The 23,891-nt window shown below is 41.2% G+C and overlaps 1 protein-coding gene across 4 annotated transcripts in view; it reads right to left on the reverse strand.

Moving 5' to 3' along the window:
- MAGI3 (membrane associated guanylate kinase, WW and PDZ domain containing 3) overlaps positions 1–23,891 on the reverse strand; it is a 128,943-nt gene that overhangs the window by 37,428 nt on the left and 67,624 nt on the right. For all 4 annotated transcript variants that reach the window (XM_081864883.1, XM_081864882.1, XM_081864885.1 and 1 more), the window contains exons 9-14: positions 23,220–23,408; positions 19,107–19,715; positions 17,012–17,058; positions 12,317–12,473; positions 6,171–6,262; positions 3,864–4,056 (exon numbers count right to left, since the gene is read on the reverse strand). In XM_081864883.1, coding sequence (XP_081721009.1) covers positions 3,864–4,056; positions 6,171–6,262; positions 12,317–12,473; positions 17,012–17,058; positions 19,107–19,715; positions 23,220–23,408 — 1,287 coding nt within the window. The remainder of the gene's footprint in view (positions 1–3,863; positions 4,057–6,170; positions 6,263–12,316; positions 12,474–17,011; positions 17,059–19,106; positions 19,716–23,219; positions 23,409–23,891) is intronic.

The raw sequence follows: 23,891 nt of genomic DNA on the forward strand, positions 1-23,891 counted from the left end.
TCCTGAGAATTTTGGCAGAAAATGTGGACGCTTATCTTGAGCCAGTCCTAAAGGGTGCACAAGAACCAAGGGTCGCTTGGGAATCACTCCGCAAAGCTTGTGAAGCTGGGGTGGGAAGCAAGGACCGAGAATTGGTTGCGCCAAAGGGGGAGAGCCAAGATGAAGCTAGCCAAATTCTTGAGAGCTCATCGAAAGCTGGGAGGAGCTTTGAGCCACAACAGGGAAGTGAAGGGACTGTTGCTGCTGTAGCTGATGATGATCCTGTCATTGCTGCAATGGCTGTTGCTGATGGGGGGAGTGAAGTTCTGAAATCAAGCACCCCCACTACTATTGCTACAGAGGAGAAAGCTGTAGCTCAGAATGCTATTCGTCAAGAGACACCACATCAGGAGGAAGGAGCTAGAGGGAGCTCTGTAAAGCCTCAGACTTCAAACAAAGGTCGTACCCAGTCCCAGGCAAAACCAGATATGGCTTTGATGTCACTAAGTCACATCATCCGTGGAGAACGCTTTTATTGTAGACACAGGAGCAACGCAACACATGGTATCACGCCGGGAATTGTTTTCTACGTTTGAGAAGCAACGCTTCACTGTGAAACAGGCCAATGGCCAGAAGCTGGAAGCAACCAGGATCGGAACTGTGTATCTAGAAAGCCTGAACTTGACTATAAACAATGTTTATTTTGCTCCTGATTTAAAGTGCAATCTGTTGAGTGTATCATATCACATATATCAATCAATAGACTTTATTTGCGTAGCCGACAGGCCATAGCATCAAAGGACAAACACCAACAAAAATACATTACAAATATAGTTACCATAAAATCTTATGACCTATTAAAACCCTAGGTAGAAGCTGGATTATCATTCATCAATGACCCTCTGTCCCATGGGCAGCGGCCTTTTCTCTGGTAAATTGTTCCAGGTCGGTTAAGTAAATAGACCAGCCAAATTGAAAGATTATAAATATAAATATAACCTCGGAGGGATGGTCAGGACAGGGAGAAAGATAATAATAACCAGATACAGATAAATTAATAATCTCAGTACTTAAAACTTGGCAGAGGTAATAAAATAATAATAATAAAACATAATGATAATAATAATAATAATAAGATCCTAGGCAAGGAATCCAGGTGACACTGATGTCATTCAGATAGCAACTCTCAATCTCATTGCTCTCTCGATAAATTTGGCAACCTTCTCTGTTGTTGAGCTGTTCTGGTCGGCAAGGAGTGAGAACAATTTGGCTTCACAAGAGCGGCCCGGGATGGCAGATAGGAGCGGCGTGATGGTCTCGTCCCTGAGATCTTTATAAAGGGAGCAAGACAAGAGAACATGTGACACAGTCTCTACGTAGCCAGCTCCACAGGGGCAGAGCTGGTTCTTGAATGATTTTTTTTTTATATCTACCTTCAAGAACAGCTGAGGGTAACATATTTAGTCTGGCCAGTGTAAAGGCCCGCCTGAGTTTTGGAAGGGTTAAGGTAGACAAATAAGGTGCCCGAAAATCAAAGTGGGAGGGGGGCAGATAAGCATACCAAGCACTAAATTTCTTAATATAGGCCAGATTATTCTGCTGCTCAATATCCTTCATGCGCTGGTCAATAATGGTTTTTGCCTTGGGGAGACCCATTTTCAGGAGATGCTGTGCTTGGAGGCCACATGTAAGTAGTTTTTGATGCACTACTTTGGACCACCGACTTCTATGAGCATCTCGTGCTACTAGAGGTTGTAGTCTGGATGGGTTTAAATTTAAGCGGAGCCAATCGTTGAATGTTCTTAACCAGGTTCGGGTTTCGACGGCGAAGAGGCCAGTCTCCAGCCGTAGGGCCACATTTGGTGTGCATGGTGGAACGGCTAGAATCTGTCTTAAGAATTTAGACTGGACCGTTTCAAGTGTGCGGCAATGATTTCCCATCCAGATTTGGGCCCCATAGAGTAATTGCGCCAAGGGTTTTGCTTGAAAGACCTCCAGAGCTGCTGGGATAAGTTGAGTGTATCTCAAATCACTAAGAAACTGGTGTTATCGTATGATGAGGAAAGCTGCAAAATCTACAAAGATGGAGAGCTGTATCTTTCTGCCAGAGAGAAAGACAGACTGTATCTGTTAAACATTTGATGAAAGTGATTATAAAATGTGTACAGCATGTGAATCTAAAATGCTTTCTCTTGCAGGTATCTCGAAAGAAGACACAAGAGGAAAGGCAACAAAGATTAACAGTGTTTTTCAGCGAGTGTATGCTGATGTAATTGGTCCTTTAGCACCATCTAGAGGCAATGCAAAATACTACCTTGTATTTGTTGATCATTTTTCTCAATATGTATGGATTTACATGTTGCAGAGTCCCAGAGAAACCTTAGAAAGGTTTAAGGAGTTTTGTGAAAAGGTTAAGAATGTTCATCATGCTAAAATTGATTTTCTTTTCACAGATGAGAAGCCAATTTTTCTTTCACAGGATTTTCAGGATTTCCTTGAGAAGCAAGGGATGGAGCACAAGGTTGCTGTTTCAGAGGCTGCATTGAACAAAACTGTGTGTGTAAAAGTGAACAGAGTGTTGCAAAATGGCATGAAGGCACAATTGCTGAGTTCACACTTGCCACATGAGTATTGGGCTGAATCTTTATCTTGTTTTTGTTACACTTGGGTGAGAAATCTAGGCTGGTCATACAGGCTGAGGTTCAAAGACAAAAAGTGCTTTTCTTTGGTCAATCCACTCATACTTTTCAGATGGCCTCCCCACATTCTCAGTCAAACTGATCTTCTCATTCTATAAGAGAGGCTGAGAGCAGCTACCAGGTGCAATATAAACCTATTTGTTTCTTAACACATCTTCATTCTAAACAGGAGACAGAGAAGCTGCCTGTCATCTTTCTTTTCCTTCTCTTATTGCTGACTTGTGTCCATAATGGGAATCAAAACATATCATAATATTAATACATTAACAGCTTCCAGGTATTCGGAGTTGGGAGGGCAGGAATCAGCAAGATGCTGCTGAAAACCCAACTTTTGCAAATGCTGGAGGAAGGACTGGCCCATGACGATGGACAATATGAGCTGATCCCGCTAACCATACCACTCCCAACCTCCAATGACTTGTAGCTGTGAATTCAGTGGGAGCTCAACCTTCTGTTTCTGTTCTAAGTCATGACCCTAATCTAGAGTTATAATACCAGTTGCAACAACATAACAGTAACTGCCACCATCACCACCAGTAAGAAAAAATACCGTTGCCATAAGGAAGGCAACAGTCCACATGGCAAATTGCTGGCATTCCTAGCCACCTCCATCAACTGGATTTCTTTAAAAAAAAAAAAAAAAGATTTGAATGCATATACATTGCATATAGCAATATTCAGCAGTACTTCTAATGTACCAGATACAAGAATGGCTGGGTAGGCAAAGAAATAAGTGAGCTTCTCATGGGAGGTCTTTTTTAAAAACAGGCTGGAAGCTGACTAGAGGAATGCAATTCCCACTCGGGCTAGTTCAGCAAGCCCTACTACCAGTCTCTTAAATGATGTGAAGCTTTCCCAAAAGCGAATCAATATTAAATATATCATATTTCTATACTGAAAGCTAATGTGGGACTACTTAAAAAAAACCCTGAGTATGAATTTCTTTAAAACCTCAATTGTGGTATTAATTCTGAAGCATTAAGACTCTATTAGTATCTTACATCGATACATGGTCGTTTTTACTTCATCACTTTGATTTCTTTCTCACAAATTACATAAAATTGATCATAAGAAGAGTGGATCATCCCTGTAAGAGACATGGAAACACACTTTGGCACTAAATCACTGCCAGGACAGGAGGCAATACCAAGTGCAACAGACAGGCTTGACAGATGTGGCACATACCACCAAAGAAGATCTTTCTGCGGACAGTCAGCAGCACCTGGCCATTTCGTGCAGCACTAGTCATTAAATCCAGAACCTGCTTGTGTGATTTCCCTTTGACCAGGATACCATCAATGCATACCAGCTCGTCAGCAGCACGGAGTCTACCATCTTTCTCTGCTGCACCCAGTGGGATGATGGCTCCAATGTAGATCTAACAGCAAAGCAGAATAGTTATGCAGGATAAGGAATGCACATACATCACAATCTTTAATTGTTCTGGGTTCACCCCCAAAATCCCATGTTCCCACAACACTTAAGGGTGAATGCGTGTGTAATCAGTTTTAACAAAAACGAAAGCAGCAGGAAAAGTAACATCTGCATCTCGCATTGCAAAACTATGTCCTCTGTGGCTGCCTTGAAGCACAGAAGCATCAGCTGGTGCAAAATGCAACAACCTACTTTCTGTCTGGGATGTGTCACTCTAAGCACATTACACTAGTGCATTAGAGTCTTAGATAATGTAAGAATGAACTATCAAGACCTCAACCTAGAATACCCATTCAATTTTACAATCTATGTACCATCAAGACTTCAAGAACACGTAGAGGTGTTCACATTGCTGCATCTCCATTATGGAATACCCTTTCCCTGAAAAGACTGAGTCTTGAAGCTTTCAGAAACTGTTAATGTGCTTTAAGCTAAGTTAGCTTAGATAGTGGCTATGGATAGGGAAAGACATAGTGGTCCAGACACCACAATTGAGAGTACTACGGTTTTAACTTGGTTATCTACACTTAATCCCATGGGATGTGGAAGAGTATGTCAAACTAAAAACAAACAAACTTGATCAATGGGAGTTTTGATTCACACCTCTGCTTCCTTGCCTTTATCACCACTTACAACCCTAGAAATGACAGGATGAAACATTGTAGTCACCCTCTCCGATGCAGAAGGGTCTTTTTATACTGAAGAAGGATCATGTGGGGTGTTCTGTGGGTGCATTATGGCTTTTCTAGCTTCCCTTTCCCACTGCAGCCCCTTACACCCAATGCAAAACTGTTCCTGAGCATCAGGAGACCTTCCAGACCAGTGTCTAATGCAATGTGGAGGACATGCATTCAGAAAACAAACAACCCCAACTCCTCCCACACAAACGCACTGAAGTTATTTCTGCTCACGTACTGGGCTCTATGGATCCCGGCCCTAATGTAGGAAGCAGCCCAACAATAAGCACGTTTGGGTGTTCCCATGCAGAACAAGAGCAGGGGTGTCCAACTAGAGGAAACAAGGAATGCTTCAGAATTTGTCAAATAAAAAGGGCCAAGACTGGTAAAGTTTAGCTAAAGCATACAGATGATGTCCTTCCACTTAGCATTTCCCTGCTCCAGCTCCGCTGGTTGCCACTTGTGAGGAAAGGGGCAGTGTGAAACATAATGACTTCACTACAAGTATATGCATAAATTCAACTTTACTGGGAGATGTGGATTGCCAACAAACAGGCCTTTAAATGAATCATGCAATTTGGCCCTTCAGGACTTCACATTCCATCTGAAATTTAAACCAATCACATTTTCAGTGTAGCTGTTAGTTGTATTGGTACTGTAATCTAATCAAGACACAGTTTTTGCAATGATAATTTTTAAATATATATTTTCAAAGAAAACTGGCTTTTGCAGATAAATAAACAACATGCTAATCGTTAAATATATTATGTACTTCTTGGCAGTTTTCTGCCTGGATAAATTAATTTCGCCTTATTCAGATTTGACCTTAGCATGTCTGTTCATATTGTCTCTCATCTATTGCTAAAGTTTATAAATATCACCTCAGTGAGGAGTGCATTGTTTTCTCCATTTCACTGTTCAGTTTTACTTGAAAAGCTATCTTCTGCCTTGTGATTGGTAAATGATAAAACTCCTTCCAGAAGTCTTTTACACACAGTGGTATAGATACCCTTCTTCTGATTGCTTCGATAAAAAAAAGTGTGCAAGACTTTAGGGCCTCGAAATTTGATGGCTTTCATATGGAGAAAGCCAATAGTTCTCACCCCAAATCATCTTCAGGGGTTTCATGAGTTCCCTATCAACGAATCAAGCCATAGGTAAAAGTATTTCTTTTTAAATTTTAGCCACTGATTATCAGAACTTCTGTAAAAATTCTGTTCAAGCACAGTTACACTAACATGAAAAAGAGCAAAATATTCAGTGGAATAAACAAATTGCAACCCAGATACTGATAACTTAGTTACCGTACTTTATAACTGTGGATTAGCAAAGACAATATTAAGGACAAATAGGATTTACAACAGCTAATGTCTTTACTCACTGACTGATCTGGACCATCTCCTCCAAGAACACGGAAGCCAAAGCCAGACTCTTGCTTTCGAAGAAAAACATCCAAATCTTTTGTATTTGGAGCTAATTAAGATAAGATGGGGAGTTATGTTTGCATTGGGCCATGCTTGCACATTGCAAAAAAGCATAAGAAAAAATGAAAACTTAATTGTTTTATAGATTTTTTTTAAAAAAAGAAATGCTCATTTCTGAAAGCATTTTAAATGTTAAGACACCTGCAGTATTAAATCATTAATTAGACTAACACCCCAGCAGCGGAATATACATACAAAAATATACATACTGAAAAACACTCGAGCCGCAACTAATCCACTCAGTGAACTAAACTGCCGTGGGTTAAAATGGAAGCTTGGGTTATAATGGCTGCAAACTATTTACAAATACTCTGTTAAAGCCTCAGAAAAATCTAAAGAAAAGTTCAGAATAATGTGAGTTACAAGGAGATTTGGGTAACTTTAGTTTTAGGCCCTATTTAGATGTTATTACACCATTCAGACTGTTATCAGAGAAGAGGTTGGGAGTGGGCCTTGGACTCATCTGCTTCCTTCCCCTGCTCCTCTCATCACGGAGACAAGTGAATGGCTTTCTGGGCTCATTCACTTCTCCCATGGTAAGATGGACAGGGGAGGGAGTGTACAATCCTGAATCTTGCTCCCAATACTTCCCTTAGTAAAATCTGGGAAGAGAACAAGACCTCAGAGAGTGTAACTATAGTAGGCTCTGGTGAAGATGATATTTGAAACAAAAAAAGATAGGTATTAGCTTTTAGACAAATACTTTATCCTTTTCACAAAGTTAGTAAATGGCACTTTGACATTCCAAAAGGTCTAGCAGCTATAAGAATCTACCTAAGAACTGCTAAGAACCATCTTAAAACCAAACTCTTGGGGCACACTTTACCAACTCTCTCAAAACTTTCCCACTTAGCCAAATTATGTAGATCAAAAACAAATGTTAAGTCAGACAAGTGAAGCAGGTTCAGGTTCAGATTTAACCTTTTAACAAATTTTACCGTAAGCAAATTTCTTCAGCTGGTAGGGAACAGCGTCTTGCAGCACCTTACAGGCTAAAAAATGTATTATGGAACAAGCTTTTGTGGACTAGAGAAATGAACGGTAATCCACAAAAGCTTATGACATAATACATTAGTTAGTCTAGAGCCAGTGTGGTGTAGTGGTTAAGAGTGGTAGTCTTGTAATCTGGGGGACCGGGTTCGAGTCTCCACTCCTCCACCTGCAGCTGCTGGGTGACCTTGGGCCAGTCACACTTCTTTGAAGTCTCTCAGCCCCACTCACCTCACAGAGTGTTTGTTGTGGGGGAGGAAGGGAAAGGAGAATGTGAGCCACTCCTTAAAGGGAGTGAAAGGCGGGATATCAAATCCAAACTCTTCTTCTAGTCTGCATTGTTTTTGCTGCAGCAAGCCAACATGGCTAACCCTCTGAAAATTCTAGTGATAAGCCAGTGATCTGACTGCCTTTGACAAAGACTGCTTCCAGGTGACAGGGCAGATTTTTTTAAAAAAGGTCTCTGTCTTTGAATCACAAATAACTTACCTAGTTAAGTGTGGGCAAGGTATGCTAGTAAACAACTGAATGACTGGGTTTCAGATAGGACTATCTTCAAGGCAAACTTATCAAGGTTATTCACAAGCCTTCCAGAATTTACTGTCATTAAAATTATGTAATTCCTTGTAGGAATATGATACATATATTAGTATTAATCCAGGATAATTATGATTTCTGTAGCTGTCTTCATATAATTGCCACAAATTTTAATGGGAATTCATACTTCCCAGCTTGTGACAGCTGAATATTCTGAGCCAGCTTCATTGAGACTTTTTCTTACACTGACTGATATTATCTCTATATACAGGGAGTGTAAAGTGGCATGAAACAAGACCATATCAATTTATGTACATCTTTTTAAATGTAAAATAACTATGATTTGAATAGGGACCACTGGGTGGTCCAAGAGAATATAACAGAACCTGCTTCAACTAGGTTGTCCCCTCTCGTGATCATCTACCACCAGCTGCCCTCTGGGAAGGAACTATGAGAGAGGCAGACAAAGATAACACCAGATGTCTATTTCTGCTCCATTTGGACCATCCTGTGAGAAGGATCCTGAAGAGTTGTGCCTTTGTGATTTTATTATTGTATTTTTATTTTAATTATTACTATTAACAGCAGGATATAAAATATTGTAAGTCCAATGTTTCCCCATAAATATTTACAAGCTGCACTAGGTTGTGGTGTTGAAGCACCGCATTTCAGCCATCATTTTAATTCGGAGTTTATAGTTAAAATTGGTTTTAATTGTCAAAAGAAATTTGTCTAATCACATAATACTACTACTAATAATAATAATAATTTATACCCCGCCCATCTGGCTGGGTTTCCCCAGCCACTCTGGGTGGCTTCCAGCAAAGTATTAAAATACAATAATTCATCAAATATTAAAATCTTCCCTAAACAGGGCCGCCTTCATATGCCTGCTGATAATATGCAATCCTGATGAAAACACATCTTAAGGACAGAACTGGTGGAGTTCTATAATCAAACTTCTATTGACAAAATTAGGAAAAACACTGCTGAAGATGGAATAGAAATGAGACAGCCAACAAAATCTTAATGACAGTTACAAAACAGTAACTAGGTCAATGTCAGAAGCTGACTACTGATCTTCCCTACTTCACATATGAAAATCATTGCTGGCTAATAAGTTTCTGAGGGGCAGTGTTAAGATATTTGCATTAGTATCATATCTGCTGACAGAAAGAGTACAATATTAACAGCATTATGAGACACCCTTCTTCTGAAGAAGAGAGATGTGTCTGTGGTCAGGGAAGGTAATCACATGTGTTCCAACCCTCTATAGTAAGCATAGGCAAACTCGGCCCTCCAGATGTTTTGGGACTACAACTCCCATCATCACTGACCACTGGTCCTGTTAGCTAGGGATGATGGGAGTTGTAGTCCCAAAACATCTGAAGGGCTGAGTTTGCCTATGCCTGCTCTATAGCTACCTAAGGAATAAATTTTAAGGCCAAAGCTCAGGTGGTTTAGAGCAGTGTTTCCCAACCGGTGTTCCGCGGCACACTAGTGTGCCGCGGGACGTCGGCTGGTGTGCCGTGGGAGGGAGGCGAGTCGGACGCCCCGTGCTCCACGCAGGGAGCGCAAGGCTTGCGGGCAGCAGCCTGCAGCGCGGAGCACGGGGCGCCCTCCGGAGGACGCCCCGTGCTCCACGCAGGTGTCCGCAAGCCTTGCGCACCCGGGGGATCTCCCCCCGGGAGCGCAAGGCTTGCGGGCAGCAGCCTGCAGCGCGGAGCACGGGGCGCCCTCCAGAGGACGCCCCGTGCTCCGCGCTGGTGTCCGCAAGCCTTGCGCACCCGGGGGATCTCCCCCCGGGAGCGCAAGGCTTGCGGGCAGCAGCCTGCAGCGCGGAGCACGGGGCGCCCTCCAGAGGACGCCCCGTGCTCCGCGCTGGTGTCCGCAAGCCTTGCGCACCCGGGGGATCTCCCCCCGGGAGCGCAAGGCTTGCGGGCAGCAGCCTGCAGCGCGGAGCACGGGGCGCCCTCCGGAGGACGCCCCGTGCTCCGCGCTGGTGTCGGCCAGCCTTGCGCACCCAGGGGATCTCCCCCCGGAGCGCAAGGCTTGCGGGCAGCAGCCTGCAGCGCGGAGCATGGGGCGCCCTCCAGAGGACGCCCCGTGCTCCACGCAGGTGTCCGCAAGCCTTGCGCACCCGGGGGATCTCCCCCCGGGAGCGCAAGGCTTGCGGGCAGCAGCCTGCAGCGCGGAGCACGGGGCGCCCTCCAGAGGACGCCCCGTGCTCCGCGCTGGTGTCGGCCAGCCTTGCGCACCCGGGGGATCTCCCCCCAGGAGCGCAAGGCTTGCGGGCGGCGCATGGGGCGCATGGGGCGCCCTGAAACAGAGGGTTCCCCATGCTGCGGACTGTAGCCTGCCGCCGGACGCGCGGGGCGCCCTGAAGCAGAGCGCCCCTCGCGCCAGGCAGACATGGGCCAGCCCCACAAGCTCGGGGGACAGCGGGGAGGCGCAGCACCGCCATCCCACTGTTCCCTGACCTGGTTTTTTTGGGGGGAAATAAAGGAAAAAATTTTTTCCTTTATTTCCCCCCTCAAAAAAGTAGGTGCGTCCTATGGGACGGAGCGTCCTATGGGACGAAAAATACGGTACTTACTATTTCATAATAAAGTAATTATAAAATACTTTCTTTGTGTTTATTTGATTCCTATTAAAGAGAGTTACTTTATATATAGTCAATATAGGCACAGAGTTAATTTTTTAAACATTTTCTAATGGTGGTGTGCCTCGAGATTTTTTTCATGAAACAAGTGTGCCTTTGCCCAAAAAAGGTTGGGAAACACTGGTTTAGAGAGACGGTGACTATATGGTGACCAAACTAATTTTATAATTTGTACAAAAAGAACCTTCTCTTCCACTCAGTTTGTATCATATCCCTGATCTTATCTATATGCAAGGATTTTAAACTCTACTGAAATTTATTGCATATATGCTTGCCTACCAGTGATGCACCTTGTCTTTTCTAATGTTTTAGTATGAAATTTAAAAACGGAGGCAGGCAGCCAGCCAGCCATATAATTGCATCTGTTCGTACAAGCTGTTTTAAAGCAACAATAATAAACAAAGATACAATAAAATACAAAATACACCTCTTGCTAAATTGAAATAAATGTTTTCAAACATCTTACTTTATGATTACATAAGTTTTCACTGGATAAAGTCCTCTTTGTCAGATGCTGAATTGCAATGTCTAGGAACTAGAAGTGATGCACCAGAGCCTATAATAGTTTAGCTTTAGGTTCAGTTCTGTAATGCTATTACAGTGAGGGCAACATTTATTTCCTATTCCTGATGAGCTTTAGCTAGAGTGTGTTAAGACTTCTCAGCTGTTATGGTCGGGTGGTCCAATAAGATATATAAAGAGTCCCTGCAGGCATCTAGTAGTTTAAAGAGAAGTTAAGGGTCCTGGTGAAGCCAATGTTAGGATCCATCATCCTGTTTTTAACATACTGAAGCCTGGAATATCTTCCTCCTTTTGGACCATCCATATCTCCTCCACCACCAGGGCCAGTTTCTGCCCATAAGTCAGCTTTCTTTCCTATGTCATATACTTTCTTGTCATAACTTCCTAATCACCTATACATTAGGGATGATAGTGAATCTGCAATGGGTTACTAAAAATCCACATCTAGCTTCTTCTTCCTTTTCAAAGGCCTGAAGCATCTTGGCATTTTTCACACCACTCATTGTACATTTCAATAAATGATGGGCAAAATAGCGACTTTGAAAACAAATACAAACAGCATTAAATAATGCTGCTGGTTGCTCACAGCCGCTGTCTGCTGTAACAAGATGGCTGGAGAACTTATTCAAGAAAGTTCTCCTGGCTGCAGTGTGGTCTTGGATTTCTCAGCAACACCATCTCCTCTGAATATTTTAGTACTTGTTCCAAGTTACTTTTTTCTTGTCAGTGCTAGTATTTTATTTCATTGTCTCAGGATCTCTCTCTTCAATGATTTGTTGCTTCATTGTGTGAGCTCCTGCTATCTAGTTCCCTCTTCTTCCCTTTGCTTTCTTGGGCTGATTGGCAACTGCAGCCTACTTCCCCACTCACATCTTTGTTTGCTCACCTACATCTTCCACGGATCATACAATTAAACTCCTGAACTAAAAAAATGTGTATGCAGTTATTGATTCAGATAAAATGGCTGTCATCTGGGTGCTTCTGGTGTTTCTTATTTGGGGACAGGGGACTTAGGTCCTTTAAAATTTGTTTCAGTTAAAATACAAAAGGCTTGATGTATGTGGGTAGCTGGTGGTAAAAGCAGTGCCCTAATTTATAAAATAGGAGCTTTTGCTCAAGTGTACATAGTCAGTAAGTGACTCTGGAACTTAATCACCTGTTCTGAAAAACTATTTTACCTCTGTATTTATTGGGAGAGAAAAGCACTCTGTTAATCTTTAGAGATACTATTTTCTACTACACCTCCTTTTAGGACTGAGCTTGACAATTCTCAGATCAGAATGCATTTCCGGTAGCTTTGCTGCAATATGTATCTTAAGTCTATGTACTCACGTTTTTCTTCAAACAGTGTTTTAGACTTCAGGTAGACTTCTGAAGGGTCTAGCTTTGGGGACGCTGACCTTAGAACACTGGGTGGAAAAGGCATGGGTTGTGGGGCTGATTCACTGATGGTCTCTTGGCTTCCTGAATTTTCTTGCTTATCTAGTTTCTGCAGAGGGTGGGGAGAGAGAAACCAGAAATATACACTTGTACAAAGTTGCAAGAATATACCAACTCGCTTAAACAAGTGGGAGAAGCAGTAATGAGCACCATAACAACTCAGCTCATAACAAGCATGCTTTCTAAAAGGATTATTCCTGCTTGTGGTATTTGAAAGCGTTTTCTAATGAAATGTTAATCTAGAACTGCACGTTATTTAGTTTATGGCAGGGATCAGCAAGGTTTATCTTGCCTGGGCCAGATCGGTCCCGCGGAGATCCCTCCGTGGGCCAGATCGTGTGCGCGCCCACGATTTTCAGCATTGGTGCGTGTGCGGACGCGATTTTTGATGCTGTAGAAGCGAGTCCCCACAGTGCAGTGCGCCACTTTAGCGCAGCGGGAGAGCAGGTGGCTCAGTTCAGGGGCAGCTCATGAGCCGGTCAAACGACCTCCGTGGGCTGCTTCCAGCCCATGGGCCTTAGGGTGGTGACCCCTGGTTTATGGTCTTGATCTGAAACTTGCAAGCTGTTTAGTTTATGGCCTTGATTTGAAACTTTAAATATGAGTACAGTGGTACCTCAGGTTACATACGCTTCAGGTTACATACTCTGCTAACCCAGAAACAGTACCTCGGGTTAAGAACTTTGCTTCAGGATGAGAACAGAAATCGTGCTCTGGCGGTGCGGCAGCAGCAGGAGGCCCCATTAGCTGAAGTGGTCTTCAGGTTAAGAACAGTTTCAGGTTAAGGACGGACCTCCGGAACGAATTAAGTACTTAACCTGAGGCACCACTGTAGTTAACTCATGAGGTGAAAGCAGTAAAAACAGTGGAATAAAGAATGATAACTTCAGAGAACATCACGTGGCCATAAGCCCCTTAAGATTCCACTTACCAATGTCCCTGAAAAATTCATCACATCAAATCTACTTCTGCTTTACTCTCTTTACATAAAACCTCTGCTGCAAGCTCAGAAAGTATGTGCCACTGAAGCTCACTGGATGGCATTGAGCCGGTCCCTTTTTCTCAGCCTAACCTACCACACAGAGTTGTGAGAATGAAATGGCAAGTGGGGAAACCATGGGCAAAATACCAAAATAATGGGTTGCATCCCACGAAGTTGTCCCTTTTGTGAAAGGGTTTCATTTGCACAATATAACTTCCCCTCCATCTCCTCTCCTCATGTGCCCCCAGCTTTGAATCTGCTCCAGAGGGTTGGAGGAAAACCCAGAAGGATTATGGATGGCCTGTCAAAGATTACCCTGTCCTTATCCTGTAATGTTTTGTCATGCCCTCCCCACAATTGGGGCATTTGATGTAGCATAGTGAAGATTGTGAGTTAGGAAGTTGCCAAATCTCCCTTTAGCCCTGAGCTCACTATATGGCCTTAGGCAAGCTGGTATTTTCTCTGCCTCAGCCCACCAACTATAATACAGGGGAAATAATAGCACTGAGCTACTTTATAAAGCTGTTGCAATAATTACTAAAATAACAGGTGTTAAACTGTTGCAATATTTTAAAGCATTATATAGTAAATGAAACCAGTTACAATACTGATAGCTTCTATAATAGAAAAATATGGCTTGGTTACAGTGGGTTGTAATGTTGACATTTGCATTTAACTAATCTACATGCAATCTATGGCAGTTTGTTTTTCTATACAGTATACAGTGGTGCCTCGCAAGACGAAAAGAATCTGTTCCGCGAGTCTCTTCGTCTAGCGGTTTTTTCGTCTTGCGAAGCAAGCCCATTAGCGGCTTAGCGGCTTTTAGTGGCTTAGCAGATAAGCAGCTTAGAAAAGGGGGGGGGGGGAGTCGAAAAAACTCGCAAGACATTTTCGTCTTGCAAAGCAAGCCCATAGGGAAATTCGTCTTGCGAAGCACCTCCAAAACGGAAAACCCTTTCGTCTAGCGGGTTTTTCGTCTTGTGAGGCATTCGTCTTGCGGGGCACCACTGTACTTGTGTGAATAGCTGCTACAGTTGCAGTGTCCCCCCTGAATAACAAGGGGGAATCATTCACAAGGAATTAAACAGCTGAAAGTAAAAGCCCTCTAAAATTCCTCCTCACTCTGTGCAGAAGTGACAGCAAAAATGGCTGCTCCAGATCAAATGTATGCTTTCAGTGTTTCATAAAACTAGTTGATTTTAAGATGTTTGTTCTAGATTGAGACAAAGCCTGAAACGTGTCTGCAAACGAGCGCATATTCATCTGCAGAAGCATTTGAATAGATTCATGGCTGCAAAGAGAAAATCCCTGAAGGATTTTACAGTTGGAAACTTTCCACATGTTTATAAGCATAAGAATTTGCCCTTTTAAAACCAATTAGCTGACAAAGTAGATGTCACTAAGCATTTAGTTTATGTTTAGTGAAGTTAAAACTGCCTGTGCATTTTAATACATTCCTCCAAAGATTTCAAAAAGTGACCTTAGTACATCAGCTAGTGTGTTCCTGTTCTTCAGAGCTTTACTCAAATAAAATTAGTGATTCTTCTAATCATTTACTGTACATGATTTCCTTGTTTTAAAAATAGTTGCCGAACAGTATTCTTGTGCTAATAGAAAATGAACCAAATGCATTCACATAAGAGGACAAAAACATAATTTTTGTTCATCATAACTCTGAAATTACTTTTTTGAGTATGAGAGAAAAGGCCCTATGAAGTACCATACATGAAAGTAATCTTTAAATACTTCTTACTCTAATTTCTGAGTAGATATAAGAAAAAAGTACATTTGATCAACCTGAAAGATATTGATTTTTGTGAAATTCAATCATACTCTTCACTGGATGAGTATTTTGCCAGGAGTGGTAACAATAAAAAATGGAGTCATGACAATTATGAAAGAACCCAGTCTCCCTACTTAAACTATACTTGAGAGGAACAGTTTTTCATGTCTCATTCAGCACTTTCATTAAAAAAAGCAAAGAAAAATGTGCGCTTGTGCATGCATGCATATCCTACTGAAAACCATAAACTGAAGACTAAGGCAAAGCAAATATGAAGTATGTGTTTCAACATCACATCTTATCAATTTGCACATAAATGAGATTCAGAGACAGGTAAAAAAACAATGAAGATTAATATACATGGTACACTGAAAGATAAAAGAAGTGCTCATAACTCTTTTTTGGATTAATCTTGGAGGGTAATCAAGCTGGATAGTGCTTGCATGAGTTATTAGACCACACTCTTCTACTAGGATGCTGACATATATTTTATATGTGTTAGGGCTGGGTGATGTTAGGTTTTCAACACTGTAATGTATCACCAGCCATGTGGTTTGGCGATAAACCGTGATATTGAAAGAAGCTGTATTGGCCCCAAATGGGGAGGGGTGAAACTGTCTCAGCTGTCACTGCAGTCTGTTTTTCCCTCAGTGCACTGGAGGCAGAGGGACTTAGGAATGGTGGTGGTTTCACCAGCAATATATTGCTGAGTGGAGCTGCCATTGCGCTCTGCCCTTCATACCGGTCCTGGGCGATATATTGATACTGCCAGGCCTAATATGTGTACCCAGAATTTTTAAAGTAAGAGTTACCACTGTGCGCTGTAAAGAGTTCAAGAAGGGTTCATAATCTCTTTTTCACTTGGCTCAGCACTAATACTCACAAAAATTGTTTTAGCGATACAACTGTTTTAAACTTTGTCCTTAAGTGGCATAGCTAACATGCTCACCAGCCCTTACCTGTGCTAGGCCTTTTCCTATTCCCTATCTTGTAAAGGAAAACAACAAAGTAAAGGTTGTTTTCTAATGCAGAAAGGCAGTTCATTGATTCTATTCAATCTACACAGCCTTTCCTTTGCTATCATCTACTCCAATGAACAACAGAGTTTGGGAACTACTTAACGCAGTTGAGGCAACAAGCAAAATTCATTCTCCTCTCAAATTAATACCAGAAAGTAAGCCGATGGGGAGGGGGGATTTTTACTACACTCAGAAATTTAGGAATAAGTTGTCCTTTACAAAAGTTAAGGGAGATATATAAATAATTTCATCCAAATTTAAGAAACACCAGTGGAGGCTAGCAGCTTTTGTACAACTTAAATTTTATGTCAGTCTTCCACCACAAATCCTTAGCAGAGAGAGATGTTTTTCACTGCACACCATTCTTATGTAGAAGTGAGAGCAAAACTTATATCTCAAAAGGAACCTAGGGCAGGGCCGTCTTACCCACTGGCGCTAGGGGTGTGGGACACCCAGGTGCTGGGCTCTCAGGGGCGCCAGGCCGAGAGTCCGGGGAAGAGCCTGCCCATCAGTTGGAGCACTGCAGTGGGCTCTTCTGCTGTGAGCCTTGTGAGGGTTCTGTGCCAAGAGTTTGGGGGCGACTGAGCCAGTGAGACACTGAGGCGGCTGGCCAGCTCCGCCCTCCTGCGCACCTGGGACTGGGCAACTGGGGGAGGCATGGGCGGATCTTTGCACCCCGGCACCACATATGCATAAGACAGCCCTGCCTGGAGGGCTCTAAAAGAGCTAGTCTGAATTATCATCAACTTACTTTATGAACAAAAAAATTGCAGTCAATTCAAACAGCTCTGATCAATACTCACATTATCAATACTCACAACATTGGAACTTTTAGTAGGTGAGGAAGGGCCTAAAATAGAGAATAAATGTTAATATAACCCATCACACCACTATATTCTACAGTTTTCTATATCCACTATACTCATCTGGCAGGTTAGAACTCTGTATTCTAGAGGTCTTGTCCAAGCATTCACAAATCCACTTGTAAGCTTGCCAAGGAGAAAGTGTTCCAGGTTTCTAGTGAGCAGGCCACCTATAACCTTACACATCCCTACCAAAGAGGTCTTATTTCTACTGCAGTTTTTAAGATGATAAAGAGCAGCACAAGTTCTTTCCAAGAACTCGAAGAGTTCTGTTTTGGTTAATTTTACATTATAGAAAAATCCGTTCTATAATTTAATTTGTTCTCCTCACAAAAAAGCCTTCTAAAAGCCTACTACTAAAATCACAATAGTTAATGAATTCTGCAGTAAATTCAGGTGTCCGGCTAGTATTATAACTTGAACCATGACAGTATAGCTCAGATAACAAAGTAGATTCCAAAAACAGGTCAACAGTAACATGGCTTAATTGCACTTTAGGTAGCAATTAATCCCAACTTCCTGAACATTTTGAAAATAGACATAAGAATCAGTGAACCTACAAACAGATGGCATTATAAACAGGTTGTTTTCAGTAAATCAGCATCTTTCAATTTGTTCCAAGAACCATGGAACAAGTTCATCTGCCCCAGACAGAGTGGTATAAATTAATACATATATTTTCCATTCTCACAGGAGAATTCAAAATCCTTTTATTCCAACATTTATTTTAAATGTTCTGGGTGCCTCATACAATTAAATACAATAAAAATGTGTTTATCTTCTTAGTAATCAACCATTGAGCTGAAGAGGGACAGGGAGCATATCAGCTTTCCAACAGAAAGAAAAGCTTACAGGTATAGTACAGGAAGAAAAAAGAATATTGTGGCACCTTTAATATGAACAAACGTATTAAGTTATAAGCTTTTGTAAACTAGAGTCCACTTTATTTGAAGTATCTAATGACGTGAACTTTAGTCCATGAGTTTCTTAGTCTTTAAGAAGTCATGGGACTCTCAGATGTTTTTGCTGCAATACAGCTAAACCTCTGAAAAACACAATAAATAGAAATTGATATTTCCACTGGAGTGTTCCCTCTGCCTTCACCACCTACCCACCCACCCACCCACCCAAGGGTGGAGGGGACAACGATCTATAGTTAACATTAGTACCTAGGCTAACCATGTAACAGATGGCCAAAACATCTTGCAAAAAAGGAATTTTCCTTACCACAGGAAAAGTGAATCCTATCAGTCAGTTTTCACACTGAGGGCAATTCCAAATCTGAACTCCCCCAAAAGTTGTACATAAATATATACAAGATCAATAGAGGGATTTGTATTATTTAGCCACTTTAACCAAGATCACTTAGAGCTGAAGTGACCTGGCAAGTTGGACAAACTGATATCACAAATAGTACTTTATGACAATGCAGAGCCCACCAGTAAAAGAAAGCTTACACTTATGCTTAACACTTGATTATGTGACCCTCGGCAAGGTGAAGTTAAGAAGCCAAAATAAGCAACCAGACAAGGACAGACAGTAGATCAAGACAAATGAAAGGCAAACCAGAAAACTACAAGTGAAGTTCTTATCTGGCAGTACTCAAGTATTCACCTTTCATGTATTATATCTACAATATATTTTGGAAAGCTGTTTGTTCACTATACATTTGGACACCTCTTAAGACTGCATAATCAAATTTTGCATGTTGGCTCCTGAGAAGCAGGATTTTGTCTGTGCTTGGACAACTGCACTTCATTTTCAAGGTAGAATGAACCTGTCAAAACCACACTGATTTAAACTATCAACATGTATTAAGACAGTGTATGTTGAAAAAAAGATCTTACAGTGTTTCACAATTCTTAGTATCTTTTTTAAAAAAATGAAAAGAGAGAGTATGACATTTTCTACTTTTATTATCACCCATAAATATAAAAATACACAGTGCAAAAGAGTGATAAACTTACATTTACACCATTACACAGTGCTTAAAAGTGACAGATATTTTAAAATACATAAAAATGTCATTACCTACCTCCCCTTAGGATAAGCAGTGGCACTTCTGCTCCAACTGGAAACTGCTTCAGTACTTCTACCACCTGAAGGTGAGTTAAGTTCTGCACATTCTGATGATAAATCTCTTTAATTATATCCCCTTTCTGAAGACCATGGCACCACTGGCTATCTAAGATCATCTTCACCTTCTGCCCTACAGGGCTGTCAGCTATTGCAAATCCAAAACCTTTAGGTCCCTTGATCAGAGGAATTGTGACCAGTTCTGCTTGAGAGCATCCTGAAGAAGACACTGAGGCCCTCTGTTCGTTGAGGTCTGTGGAAGGGCCATTCAAACGTCCATTGAGTAAGATATGCCCTGGCTTTCCATTCTGGTCCAAAACCATTGTTCCGGGTATTAACTCTTGGTTGATCATACAAGTATCCCCTTTTACTATTTGCTGACCATTTAAGACAGGAGTGGCTGTAACAATATCTACAACAGGGTCCTCATTTTCATCAGGAAGAGGGTATCCACGACACAGAGTCATATTCACATACTGGTTGACAGGAACCAATTGAAACATCTGGACAACATCAGCATGGGTATGGCCCAAGACACACGTGCCATTTATGTCCACAATGACATCACCTGTTAAAAGCAAACAGGACACTGTTAATACAAATAAACATCATTCCCATACCTTAGCATGATCAGGAGGTTAGTAATCTCTCTAACGAAAAAAACTGGAAAATACTCAAAATACTAGCGAAGAAAGATAGCATTATTTCCTTTTGCTCATTTGCAGCACAAGGCAGGATTTCTCTTGCATGTAATCTTTGTTTTGGCTCTGATAAGATCACACAGTTCTAAATATATAAAGCTTAATCTGCAGCAGACTCTTGCAATTTCAAAAGGGAATCAGTGGGTTTCAAAATGGAAGCAGTGTACATGTAACAGTAAGCATATAGTTTACTTTACTTCATACATTCTAACACATTTCAAAAGAAATAGACTACTCTTCTAGCTTCCGTGTATTGTCACTGAAAAAAAGCTGACGTGTATTGCCATACAAGTTTTTTTCCATATTAAACTTATTTCATAAATAATTTTGCCTTTTAAGAACACAAAAGCAAGTATGGAGAACATGCATCGTTGAACTCTACACAAGAAAAATCAGTAGAATCTGATAAATGCTATCATACCATATGCCCAGTCTGATGATGGACAACTTCGCAAACAGCCCTCCTTGTAAGCAAGGCAGTAAACCAAATGAATTCTTACTGGCTTTTTTATCTATGACTTATTGCAATGGAATTTCACACGATTCAGATCTAACAATCTAAGACATCTGCCCAATAATTAGATGTGTGTGGAAGTAAGGCAAAAAGATTATAGAGACTAGGAATGAGGGTCACAACCTTCTAAACAAAATATGAAAGCAACAGCATGAAAAGGAAGAACCTGTCTGAGAAAAAAGACAAAAGGTGCTAATGTTCAATGTGGAGAGTGACTCAAAGAGAACATTCCATAAACTGCTGTTTTTGTGGTGGTCAGAAGAGAACTCTGGGAAGGTAGTCACTCTGCTCTGAGCAAAAACAGAGAAAACCAAGCTCTCAAACAGAGAGAGAAAAGTCTGGATCACAGATGTGAAGGTCAAGGGGGGTAGGAATGGGGTGGGGTTTCCTCATTTTTCTCCAAAGCTTTTTAAAGTTTATTTCCAAACAAATGAAAAAAAATGCATTATGGAATGTTTTCTTTTACAATGAAATACATGTTTAGGGCAAGGTGTTCTTATGTTTACTCTCCCCAAATGATTTCTAAAAACTATGTAGCAGGAAGACCTTTATGTAAGACTTATCAGAACATTACACAGAGGACAAGCAAGTCATAAATTGTACAAATGAAGAGTACAACTCTCAATAGATTTCTACCTCGAGAGGGCACTGTTGTTGCCACAAGAGAAGAAAGCCTTTTGGGTTGGTGGGCACATATGAAATTTTGAGAAAATGCTGAGGGTACCAGTCACAAATGACTGCCACTAAGGGTGTGGCCTAACACAAAATGGCCACTGCTTGCGAAAGAATCAAATAATTGTAGAGTTGGAAGGGAGTGTGAGAGCCATTTAGTCCAACCCCCTGCAAGGCAGGAATCTTTTGCCCAATGTGGGGCTCAAACCCATGACCCTGAGATTAAAAATCTCATGCTCTACCAACTAAGCTATTATATCCCTCTAAGTTCTACTTAGAGTAGACACATTGAAATTAATGGACCTACGTTAGTAGTGTCCATAATTTCAAGGGGTCTACTCCAAGTAGGACTAACACTAGATACAACCTAATACAACCTGCAAAAAAAGACACAGGAACATAAAATTGTTCAAATATGAACAAATGGATTGTTCAAATATGAACAAATGGATTAAAAGTTTGAAAAATCTTTCTGCTTTTCCAGACACTATTAAGTCTTGGTACTTATGCCGTCTGCTCCTGGTGTGCTGCTGTAAGTTAGACAGCAAATTAGAACATAACTGAATCCAGTAAACATATTCAATAGCTACAGCCAGCCATACCATGCATAGTCAAGAAAACAAAAACAAATGACCCCTTAATGATAGCTGGCAAGTATTTTTTTTAAAAAATCTTTATGGAATAGAAAAGAATACAATACACCTAAAATACATAAAAGTCAACTCACCAGAATAGCAGCTGAACAATACTGGCCAAAAATAAGTGTGATATTAGAGGCAGAATGTTATATATATGCTTCTCAAAATTAGGGGTGTATGAGGAGATTATAACAAAATTAATGTTTTCGCCTTTGCACTGTGTTCTCTCCTCCCCAAACAACTTGGGAACAATCCCTCCTGGCAGGAGGAAAAGGTGATGAGGATAGAAATGCCTCTGAAATGCCCCTCCCTATGAAACAAAACAACTTGGGAACAACCAAGAAAAAGGAGATAATAATAATGATGATGATAGTAGTAGTGGTTAAGTCATAATGATGATAATGATGACAATGATAACGCCTCTGCCCTGCCCTGCCCTGCCCAGCTGCCCTTTGGGAACAAGCCGGAAAAAGGTGATGATATTGATAATAATGATGCCACACCACACCCAAGAACTTTGGAACAACCAGGAAAAAGGTGATAATGATGATGGCGCTAATAATGGTCATTATGCTCTACACTGGACTTCCGCCCTCCACAAACCACTTTGGAACAAACAAGCAAGGTGGAGAGCTTAAAAGTTTTTTATGTGCCAGGTCACTCCAAGTGAGCCTGGCGCAAAAAGAGCTTTTAAGCTCTCCACCTGGCTTGGATTTATCTTGCACAATACCAACCAGCCTGCTTTCAACAATGTATGGTTGAAATCATGCAAGTTAAATGAGTGTTAGATGCAACCATACACAATATGTGGCTGTACTTACAAAATTATGACTATTCAATGAATGAACTGGTTCTAAAGATTCTGAACCTGTGTTTACCAGTCAATTATATAGAGAAGCATTTATACATTTTTTTAAAAAGTGATTCTTATGTAATTGTGAAACAAATAAATGATCTGGAACACTGGATGTACTTCATAACAGAATGCACCAATGTTCAACTACTTATTTTGTGGTTCTCTATATTCATTTTAAACATGTATTAAACATCTGCAAAATAGCCAAAGACACAAAAAACCGATTAACAAAATCTTGCACAAGAACTCCTACACCACCAGAATAGCATGCAATAAGCCTGATGTTATGTCATGCATGGCTAAGAATGTAGCAACTAAATTTAGAAAATCCTGAAGGAATCTACAGCAGCTGCAACCTACCCTGGTCTTAAACTGGAGTCCGAAGAGCCAAAAGAATAAAAGACTGAAAAGCACAAATGTTAATCTTTTTAAATCTACTTTAGTTTTCTGAACAGAAAAGAGTAACGGCAGCAAACATAGCTAGATAAGGAGAGGTAATACAGAAGACAGGTGCTTCCTTTAAACACTTTGTTACTTCATTTTCACTGTTAATGAAACTTTTGAAACACACAGCAGCAAACTTCAACAGTACCATCACTGAATTGTTTTCACCATCTGTTTTCATAATCTTTGTATCACCATTTGTCCAAACTGCAAAATAAATATGGGGGGGGGGGGACCCTTAATTCACCTGGTGCAATTTTGCCATCCTGTGCAGCTGGTCCATCTTTCAGTACATTCTTCACCTGCAGAAACTCATCTGGTCTGTCTCCACCAATGATTGTGAAGCCAAAGCCCATATTGCTTTTCTTCAATGATGTCCGTATGAGTGCTCCTATCAACTGGGATGGGTCTCGGGTGAAGAGAGACTTCACTGGTTCTGCAGCCAAGCAAAAGAGTACCCCATATAGTCATTCAATAATTGGGGCTGCAGCTAAAGCTAACTAATATAGCAGTAATACACAATCTAACAAGAAAAATGACTGCAAGAATAGTCAAATAAAAGCAACAAAGGAGATGCAGGGGAAAATATAGCATTTGGAATAAGATTAGAAATAAATCTTCATAGCAGAAATCAAATGTGAAGTCATAACCAATGAAATAGCAGCTCCAGTTCCAGCCCGGGGGGTAGGGGGGTAGCCAAGCTAAGTATGGATTTGCCTTTATCTGGTTAATAGGATAATGCTAAGAAAGAAAAGAACCTTTTGAGTTTCATGTTAACACAAAAGACAACTGGAGATTATGACTGTTCCAGTTATCCTATGTTTGATGCCAGCAGTATGGCTGGGCCATAACTGTTTATCAAATGCTGTGATTAGAACTGAAGGCAGGAACCAGAAGACCTGAAGCCACACACTTGCTG

This window comes from Podarcis erhardii, assembly GCF_964252035.2.
Source record: "Podarcis erhardii genome assembly, chromosome: 6".
Classification (NCBI taxonomy): domain Eukaryota; kingdom Metazoa; phylum Chordata; class Lepidosauria; order Squamata; family Lacertidae; genus Podarcis; species Podarcis erhardii.